The following is a 10,610-nucleotide window of genomic DNA, read 5'->3' as shown; positions in this document are numbered from 1 at the left end:
TGGGTACCATAGTGTAGAAAGTATTACGCGCCCCTGGCAGAGGGTATTTTTAGATGTTTTCGGTCCATTACCTAGGTCAACGAAAGGGAATAGTTGTTTGTTAATTTTGGTTGATGGTTTTAGTAAATATTGCGTATTTTTGCCGTTGAGGGATATGAAAAGTAGCCAGATTATAAAAGCCCTTGTGGAGAAGGTGTGGAGTTTGTTTGGTGGGCCCGAACAGGTTGTAACGGATAACGCCAGTTATTTTTGTAGCCAGCTGTTTCAAAGCATGTGTCTTAATTGGGGTATTAATCACATTAAAACGAGTCCTTATTATCCGAACCCAAATCTTGTTGAAAGGGTAAATAAAAATGTGAAAATAGCAATGACCATCTTTAGTGAGAAAGACCATCAAAAATGGGATGAGCCTTTAATTTTTTTAAATATGGCTTTTAATATGACCAAGCATGGGGCTACTGGATTTACGCCAGCGTTAATATTCTTGAGGCGAGACATCTGCCATCCCCTATTAAATGTGTGGGGCATTTCACCAGAGAATTTGTTAATTCATAGCCCACGTAAGTTGGAAGAAGTGTGGGTAGATGCCGCCATGAATTTGGAAAAGAGTAAGGAAGTAGTTAGGGGTCAGTATAATAAAGGGCGGTTGCCGAACCCGTTTACTGTAAACCAGGAAGTTTTGTGTAGGGAGCACCATCTCAGCGATAAAGGAAAGTATAAGACGGCGAAATTGATGTATGCCTTTGGGGGTCCTTATGTAATTAAGAAATTTTTGGGGCCCGTTACCGTTTTGTTAGAAGAATGTGGGAACCATTTTCGCGTGAAAAAAGCTCACCTTTCGCAGTTGAAGCCCTATTGTCGGGGGTAGTCCGAATGTAATTTGGTTTCCAATTGATATAAAAGAGTTGTGATGTAATTAAGTCAGAAAATTTATATACTTTCATATCTATATTTATATTTAATTTATGATTGTAAGAATATACTTCGTGATTTTTGAAAGGGTTTTAGCGAGTCTTTTATATTTACATATTGTAATGTTTGCCGTGATTTTGGCAGGTAGCTGGATTTTTGGACTCTAATAAATTTAGTATGTATTGCACGTTTATGTGAGTTACCTATAGCCATTTGTGGAAAATTTGTTTGAAAAGAAAGTTCAATGGTCGCTGTACTTTTTTAAATGGTTAAATTTACATCCAGTATTAAATTATTTTAGTTTGGTTTATTTTTTTTGTAAAACCTTTGGGGAGTTTAGCTATGGGTCGCACTTTATAGTTAGTGTTTGGTGCTATTTCGAGTTTGCTTTCTGTGACTTAGTTTTGTGTTTTTCTCTTTCGCAGCTCTTTTGAGTCTTTCTTACTTCGTCTTCTACGTGTTGCTTTTAGTGTTACTTACTTTACGCGGACCTAATAGTTAGATAACTCAAAGGGGTATTATATATTTATTTATTTATTTATTTATTTATTTTTGTCGGGGTGGTTGAGGCCATTTGTGGCGGCCTCAGTCGTCTTGATTTTTATTATAACTTTTATGGTGCGTAAAGGTTGTTTTAAGATCAGTAAATTGTTTTATAATATTATTTATAGTATTATATTAGTTAATGGTGTATGTAAATTATTTATTTGTTGTTTTGTTGTACGTTTATTATTCTTATTCGGTAGTGGCAACCGCTAGACTTAACCAGAACGATCGAGCGGAGTCAGGGGTGGCAGGACAGGAGGGGGGGTGACGTCACCTGACGAGAGAGGGGAGGCGCCGGCCAGCTGTTTTTGACGTTCGGACAGAATGTATGTGTTGCGCGCGCGCCGCGGAATTATGCGGGAGAGACGAGAATTGGCTTTTCAGCGATGAGCTACGAGTGCGACGTTACGTGATTACGTGATGACGGTAATGCCATACATACACCCTCGGCGAAGTAACACCAGGCGTGGTGTATGAAAATGCGATATCGTGGGCCTAGTGCACTGGTCATCAATGTAGCGCGATGCTACAGGCGCTACAAGGTGAGCGGGGTTTACATCCGACCCCGGCGTACACCGACTACAGAGGTATGCCTCTAGAACAAGTAAGTGCAAGAACTGGATTTGTAACTTTTGACTCCGCTGGTTTGACTTGCGGACAACGTGTTTAAAACAGAGTGCGGCGATGGAAATTACTGGTAGAACTATCTAGACGTCACTATTTCGTTTTTTCACCCTCCCCTCCTCGGTAATAGACTTTATGGGACTTTGGTTTATTTTAAGTATAGTGTAAGAGTGTTTGTATGTGAATGTGACCGATGTACATGAAATTTAATTATAGCAATTGAAATGGTATCACGAATTGGATTTATAGGTTGCTTTCCTTTTTTACCGTACTTAATGCTGGTCATTCTATTTCTGGTAATTCATTATATATATGTTAACTATCACAATAAGTTTAGCAGGGCTGTCGGTCAATTTAGTACGTTAATGATTGCTTTTGCGCACTGGTCAAATTTTAAGCCAGTTAATGCGCGTCTATTTAAGTTAATTTTACGAGACTTTCATTTTCAATATGTCAATAGAGACGCGTATACGGGACTGGCGTGGCGGGTGCGGACGTGATCAACTACCCTGGTATAAGGGGGGTTGGCCACAATATTCAACCGAGTGAGTTAGCTCGACGGTGAAAAGTTAGACTCGTATTCGAGAGGATCCAGGTACGCATCCGGAGTCCATCCAACCCCTGTCCACGGTTTATTTACATCACTTGAGGTAAGTGGTGGGGTGGTGTCTTCCCCAATGATAATATTAATTTTCTCCGATTTTTTGGATGAAAATTACGAATTTTCATGATGGTGGATGTGACATGATTTAAGATGGCGGATTTTATTTTTATTAAATTTTTTTTAATTAATATATTTTTTTTTACTTTTTTAAAATTATTCCCGATTTTCTAGCATAAAAAATATGAATTTTCAAGATCGCGGCCGTAACATAAATTGCAACGGTGATGCCTTTGCTTTCAAAATGGCGGACATGACATCCTAATTGTTAAGGTCATTACCTAAGCGGTTTAGGGCGGCTTAGGGTGGCTTGCTTTTAGGACTATTAAGCCGCTTTGAGAACTTTTAAGGCAACTAGCATTTTTTGAGAACTGTAACGGGAAATTTTCCCTAAAAACGGGAATTTTTCCCTCTAAATAGGTTTTCTTTTGGTTGAGAATATTTGGCAGAATTTTTTCCTAAAAACTGGGAATTTTTGGCAGATTTTTGGCAAGTATTGGCAAAATCATTCCAATTTTGAAGGTCAATGTCTATTAAAAGTCAATTTTAAGGTCATCCAGTATTGCCACCGTGCCGTCTAAATCCATTTATGAAGTAACGTTTATGTTAATAGTACACTTACAATGCACATTTATGTTTAACAACCAAACTTTGTGATCACATGAAAAAAATTATTTCTAATCACACTTTTCTTTTCTAACAAAAACTTCCAAGTGTCTATATGGGGTTAATTTTAATTTGTTTCGTGTCAATAATGTCATAATTCGGGTTGCGTGAGGAACCAGAGTGCCGATCAAAGGCATTAGAATTTATTTTTCCAAATATAATTTAATGTTTATATATTTTGCAGCAATGAATTACTTTAACATTGTCATAAAGTATTATTTTAATAGCTAATTTACAAATAACTGTCTTGAAAATTCACAGTTTTTGAGTTTGACATTGTTGTGGCAAATAAGTGGCAAATAAGCCATGTCGAAGATTAGATTTCTGCTAAAATTGCAAACACTTATTTGCAATCCGGGATTTAAAAAAAAATAATCAGAAAACCTTCCAGACTAAACTGGGACAAAATTACATGAAGAAATATTTCGTAAATATTTTCTGTGCAGATGAATTCACAATTTTGCTATCGTTGTGGCTTTTTTGATGCTGGCATGTGTATTTTTCATAGTTTGACGACTGTTTGACTGCTTACATTACATTTTCTTCACCCATTTTAAATTACAATCTAGGAGAAGCACTTTTAATGTAATATAATTTAATAAATAACATTTTTAATAGTTATTAAAATCCAATATTTTTTTGCTCGTCACTGTGACCCTAAAGGTTGGCTATAACAATGATCGTTGCAAAAATTATTTATTTTCCACTTACAATATATTTTATTAAACCACAAAAAATGCCAGCAGAAATAATTTAGGCATAAAACTTACCTACAGGATGAAAAGATTTTATTTGTTTTCACAACTGCAAAGAACACTTTTAAAATTGGACAGATTCTTCTAAGGAAGAAAGGAGATTACTTTCTTAACAGTTTAATTGCATGTTATCAAATATTATCACTGAGCTCTTATTTCTTTTTATAATTTTCACTCTACAATGATAACAATAAATCATTACCATTTTCTGCCAACTTTAAAAGTACTGTAGTCACAGGAAGGGAAATATTTGAGACATTGTATAATCGAATATTTTATTCTTTATAGACAATAGTAACGCTCATATATTACAACTTCACTTATATAAAACCTAAAAATCGTCGGATGAACTTGAAGTTAAAAAAATAAGCTTAGGTGAATAGAAGGTACATCAGTTTATTCTTTACTTTATTCAGCATATTTTTCTTACTATTTCATAAGTTAATGAACTTGAGCCAAATTAAAATTAATAGTGGCAGAAACTTGCAAATCTGTATAACTTTAAGGATAATTTTTGCTACCATTTTATTTCCATTGGAGCGGAACAGTTATTTGAAGCCAAATATGTATTACATTTTAAAATGTTTTGATTAGCTGAATGAAAAAATAACCAGCAGAGATGTCGAAGGTGCATAAAATTTAAAATAATTTGATACATTATTTTAGCTTATTTCAGAATTTCCTGGGGATATTATTTAGTATGTAAACAATAAGATAAACATTTTTCTCCTTGCTATTCAAAAGTTTTAAAAGTGGATGTTACCAATGAAAAAGAAAATGTGACACATGAAATGCAGAATCACATAATACAATTTGTAATTTTAGACTCCATAGCTGAATTTTATATTTCTAACGATGAAACTGAAATAAATTCATATTATAAAATTTGACTTTTACATTATATAATACAATGTCTACATTATAACCATATTGCACACACATTTTTAACTATAACACAACAAGAAGTCATGTTCCGACGATGCTTCGATATCAGTTCTTCACTTTGGAGTGTTCGGCTGAAGAGGCAGTTATACTAGACAGACACCCCCCTATCTCTATGAATGCGTAGTTTAGCGTGGAACACAACACGTTCGTGACGAGGCATCACGTTGTTTGCCTACAGATCGCCGCGCGAATGTTCACATTGTGCAGTTGGCAGTTGGCTGGCGTCTTGATCTTCGCCATTTATTTTTATTTACCGGGATGTTGTTGTTTCTTTTATATATTTTTTTGATAATGGGTCTACATCCACATGTTTTTCTTCGAAGAAAAGTTTTTTCTTTCAAGTTGTATTACGAAACTTATTATTTTTTTAAAACGACTCATGATGATCATAGGAGAAAAACACGTTTATATCTAGAGCTTTTATTTAAAAACTTACTAGTTGCTTACACGATATGTTATATTTTTATCGACCAAAAAACTTAAATCATTCAACGATTCTGCGTTCTATTAATCTTGATTTATATGTATGTTTAGATATTTGCTGTAAAACACCCGCACTGTTTTCACATTTTACACATTTTTTTGCATCTTGTGATGTACAGCGAAGAGTAATGTTTATCTTGCAGAAGTTGGCAGCTAAGAAGTCGGCTACTGAAGTTGAAACATCTACGACTGGTGACTGCTTGACTGTGCTTTGTGAATACTCAACGGGTGAATGCCAACGATATTCAACTCTAAAACTTCAAGAGATAACGGAAGATAACAGAAAAATTTTTTTATGCATAAGCATCACGATCCATTCACTGCTAAACATGCCAGGATATCCGAGAGAAACTTCAGCGCTGTGCGGCATTAGGCCTACAGTTAAAGGTACCCTTACATGCAGTCCCTAGAGAAAACATTTCTTCAGGTGTTCGAAGACGTTCTTCATGATATTCAACCGAGAGAGTTAGCTCGACGGTGAAAAGTTAGACTCGTATTCGAGAGGATCCAGGTACGCATCCGGAGTCCATCCAACCCCTGTCCACGGTTTATTTACATCACTTGAGGTAAGTGGTGGGGTGGTGTCTTCCCCAATGACCCTGACGTGTTCATGGTTTGACCGTCCTTGATGATCTTGCTGTCCGATCTGTCGGCTCAGTGGTCAGTGTGTCTGGCAGGTGGGCCATAAGTCCTGGGGCTGATTCCCTGCTGTGCGTGGAAGATATCCTTCTCGGGTTCAGGATACGCTCTTGTGTTGTCCCTTCGAATTTATATTACTGAAGGCAATAATAGTTAACCATTACCTACTCTGCTCTAGTCACACCATGATGATCTCCACGTGGCGATGGCTGGGGTATTAACACTCATTGAAACTGATCACCCAATCATCATCGTCAATGCCTCTGAAGTCACAGTTTGAACAGTTTATGCAAACAAGGATTACATTGAGTAAGAATATTCTCTTTCTCAGTCACGTCAGTCACATTCTGCCTTGCGGTTATTCAACAAAAATGATCTGTTATGGTATCTTCTATAAGGTAGGGTAGCACGAAATTCCCCAACACCCGAGTTTGCACACAGGCAGGATACAACCGGCCATCCAAGATTACAGACGGCGTCGAACTTCTTTGTGCCGACTCAAAGCTTGTAAATTTTAGAAACATCAAGGGGTTGGCTTCGAACTCACAGCCATCGCCACAAGAGTGACACGTCAGCGATTAGGGTCACCGGTAAATCCTGTCTCTCATACAACGCCCTCATATGCTCTGCTGCAGCCACAGGTAAGATGTGCTCCTGCCGGCCTGTTGACCGCGCAACGTAAAGAGACCTGAATGCCGCCGGGCACAGCGAACAGCAGGTACGACCCGGTGGTAAATTCTCCTGTCTCACCTACAACACCCGCAGATGCTCTTCTGGAGACTCAGGTGAGACGTGCTCCTGCCGGCCTGCCGACCGTGCATTGTGAAGAAGCCTACTTGCCGCCGGGCGCAGCGAAAAGTAGGTGCGACGTGGCGGCGGGGCAGAACAAGGGCGGTCACAACATCTTGGACACGTAGGCCGCCGCCGGCCCGGGGGGCGGCAGCAGGAAGGGCGCGAAGAAGGCGTGGCCACCCGGCGCCACCGCGGGGAATGCCGCCCCCGCCGCCGCCGCCGCCGCCGCCAGTCCGCCCCCGGCACCGGAGCTCTCGTGCAGCTTCCGCATGTGCTTCTTCAGGTCGAAGTTGCGGCAGAAGCCTTTGCCGCAAATCTTGCACGTGAAGGGCTTCTTGTCGTTGTGCGTGTGCATGTGGAAGGTGAGGTTGTAAACCTGGTGGAACGCCTTGTTGCAGATGGAGCACTTGTACGCCTTCTCGCCACTGTGCGTGAGCTTGTGGTTCTTGTAATTGCCCTTCTGGTGGAAGCCCTTGCCACAGAACTCGCAGATGAAGGGCTTGTAGCCGGCGTGGATGCGGGTGTGCGTGTTGAGCGTGGAGCTGCGGTTGAAGGCCTTGCCGCATGTCTGGCACTTGTGCGGCTTCTCGGCCGTGTGGATGATCTTGTGGCGGCACAGCGTGGACGCCTGGCGGAAGCCCTTGCCGCAGATCTTGCAGACGAAGGGCCGCGCGCCCGTGTGCACGGGCATGTGCCTGGTGAGGTTGTAGTGCGCGTTAAACACCTTCCCGCAGTCGGGGCAGGTGAAGCTCTTCTGCTTGCCGGCGGCCGGGGAGAGGCCAGGCCCGGCGCGACGACCCGCCCTCTCGCGCTGCCCGCCGCCGGGTGGCGCCGGCTCGGCGGGCGGCCCGCTCTTGGCCTCGGGGTCACCGGCCTCCACCTCGACCCCGAGGTCCGGCGGCGAGGCCTGCGAGGGCGGCGACACCCGCAGCAGGTGGCCGGGGTGATAGTACAGCAGCGGGTACTGCCCCAGCAGGTCCTGCGGCCTGAAGGCCGGCACGTACTTCTTGAAGGCCGAGTCGAGCTGCGTGTGGTAGGGCAGCCGCGGCAGGAACACGGGCTCCGACACGCGCTTGTCCGGCTCCATGATCTTGGCTATGGAGAAGGCGAGGGGCCGCGATGCCGGCGCTGGCTGCGACGCCATGGCGCTGGAGGCCGCGTCGGTGGACGTGGCGCCGTTCAGGAAGGGCTGCATCGCGGCAGGTCTGCCGGCATCCGACCGCCCGCCGCCGAGCTCCCGCCGACTGCAACACACAAGCGGCAGCTGTCACGACGGACTGCGCTGCTCCGAGCAGTTCTGTGAACACCGGCTGCCACTAGCTGATCGAGGAAGGTTTTTCATAACCGTGGCAGATCACGAAGGAGGCATTATCTATGCGTGGCGACTCCTTCAGTAGCCGATAGTATTTTAAGGTGAACAATCTAATATTATTAATTATAAACTCTAGTTAAATATTTTCAATTCTTTAATACTTTTTAAAATTAATAATATATAACATTATTATAATCGATTGAAATTAGATCTTTATCAAAAACGCTGATACAATAGTAAGATTTATTAATCGGAAGAGAGGAATAACAATCAATGAAAATATTTTTGTGTGTTTAACGTTTCAAATTGGAATTTATATGGCTCTTATGTGACCTAAGGTGTTGTGAGTTTCACAATTATTATTTTTCTGGAGTAACATACAACCATTCGGCAACTAGCTTCCAAAGAAATGACTTTAAAAAGAACAAAATAAATTTCACTGTGCACGGTGAACATATATGTGTTACTTGAGAATGAAATGCTGCCGATTTTTTAATTTAAAGCCAGTATCAACTTTTTAACAGTTAAACATAAAGTTTTATAAGACTACTCCTAAAGAGGTGTCGTGCTAAGTGACCGGAGTGCGACAGTCAAAACGTGACATCTTGAAACATATTCAATAATTAAATAACTTAAAAGTTACAGGTATTATATTAAAATGCTGCAAACATTAAAATAATAATTCACAAATATGCACCAGGATATTACTTTATTGTGTGTTTCAATCATTTAAAAAGTTTTTTTTACTATTCCTTAATGTTTCGTGAAGAAAATGTCAAGTGTGATAGCGGCACTTGTAAAATAAAAATAAAATATTACCCACCTCAGTAAATAAGGATTTCAGGATTTCTTGTTGTTTTGTCATAGTTTAACAAGTACCTTCCTTCCATTTTAGGTCACGTACGCTTCTTTTGGAACAATTGTACGACTTGCTCGTGAAACACCTAACACCTAACATGTTTTCCGACACGATGCTTATTAGAGTCATGCTGTGGTGTTGGCATCGCAGAAGTTTACATTGTGAAAATCCTAAATAAACAAAATACAACGTTTAGGTGAAGGAATACGTATGTACTGCTGTGCTGTAATATTAAATATTATTATGATAATTAATTAAATTTATTTTCTCTTATCTGACTTCACCTCTATAGGTATGCAGTTCCAATATGTGTTTTGCTCAATGCTTGACACTGAGCTTTATGCTTGTACGGCAACACATGACATCTGCATAGTGTTGTAGTGGTCGAGAATCAACTTAGGCAGCACATCATTAGAGAGCCTACCGCCATTTCACATGCATGAGCTTTGAAAGGCAATCTGAAGTTAGTGTTGTCTACTCTGGTGTCGTTAAGGTCACGGGCAGATGTCTTGCGTGATTGTCTTAGGACCGCATACCCAGTTGCCAAGATAAGTCTAAACTGGCCAAAATCATTTATTAGGGGATACGACAAAGACAACTAGGGAATCAGACAAAAATAGAAGGATAATACCAGATCCCTTGCTGGGTTGTCTCGGTTTCCACGTTCCTTCCAGAAGTGTCAGGATTGATTGTCAGGATCCACAATGAATCGCGACTCATCGGAGAACAGTAGGGATCTCCCTTATCCACGATGTTCCTCCGCCCAGTTGCTACGGGCTGTGCGGTGCTCTCTTGGCAATGGGACACACGCCATGGGCCTAAGTGCGCGAAGACGATTACTGACAGTTAGAGATGTCATCCTTCGTCGCAAGACACGTCACAGTAGCGCGGCATTCTTCCCCCTGTTCCGACGGGCTGTCAATAGACGCTGTATGTAGCTCATACTGTTGCTGAAAATACATCTTGTCTGATTCCCTAATAATCTTTGTCTAATAACCTTAGTAGGGGGTGTAGGCTGTTACTGGACCAATGTAAACATTGAAATGTAAACATTGCCCCAGTACCAGCCTGGGGGCCACCATCTTGTCTCGTGGGGGCCGCCATCTTGTCACGTGGGGGCCGCCATTGTTGTTGACATTGGCTACCAGGGCACGCCACCGTCGCAGCCACTGGGGGCCGCCATCTTTTTTCTGTCTGCTGGAGACCGCCATCTTAGTTCAGCCTTTAGTTACCGGAGCACGCCACCGTCGCTCCGAAGGCGGGAATTGTATACAAAAAATCCTGGGCGCTGGGTGGATTCGATCCCTGGGACGCACCAACGTCGTGGTTAGGAGGCAGACACCTTGACCACTAGACCACGGGACCAGATGAAGTATGGAGAATTAAATAATGTACATATGCTTAAAAGAAGCTATG

The 10,610-nt window shown here is 41.6% G+C and overlaps 1 protein-coding gene across 1 annotated transcript; it reads right to left on the bottom strand.

The window, feature by feature from the left end:
* Positions 1-7,126: 7,126 nt before the first annotated feature.
* On the bottom strand, positions 7,127-9,225 carry LOC134528934 (fez family zinc finger protein erm-like). Its single transcript, XM_063362602.1, has 2 exons — positions 9,215-9,225; positions 7,127-8,267 (listed from the first exon to the last, which is right to left on the bottom strand). Exons 1-2 carry the CDS (start codon positions 9,223-9,225, stop codon positions 7,127-7,129), a joined length of 1,152 nt encoding a protein of 383 aa, XP_063218672.1.
* Positions 9,226-10,610: the final 1,385 nt, after the last annotated feature.

The sequence above is a fragment of the Bacillus rossius genome, chromosome 2, assembly GCF_032445375.1.
Source record: "Bacillus rossius redtenbacheri isolate Brsri chromosome 2, Brsri_v3, whole genome shotgun sequence".
Classification (NCBI taxonomy): domain Eukaryota; kingdom Metazoa; phylum Arthropoda; class Insecta; order Phasmatodea; family Bacillidae; genus Bacillus; species Bacillus rossius.
Note: the sequence above shows the minus strand (reverse complement) of the source record. Positions and strands in the feature narration are given on the sequence as shown.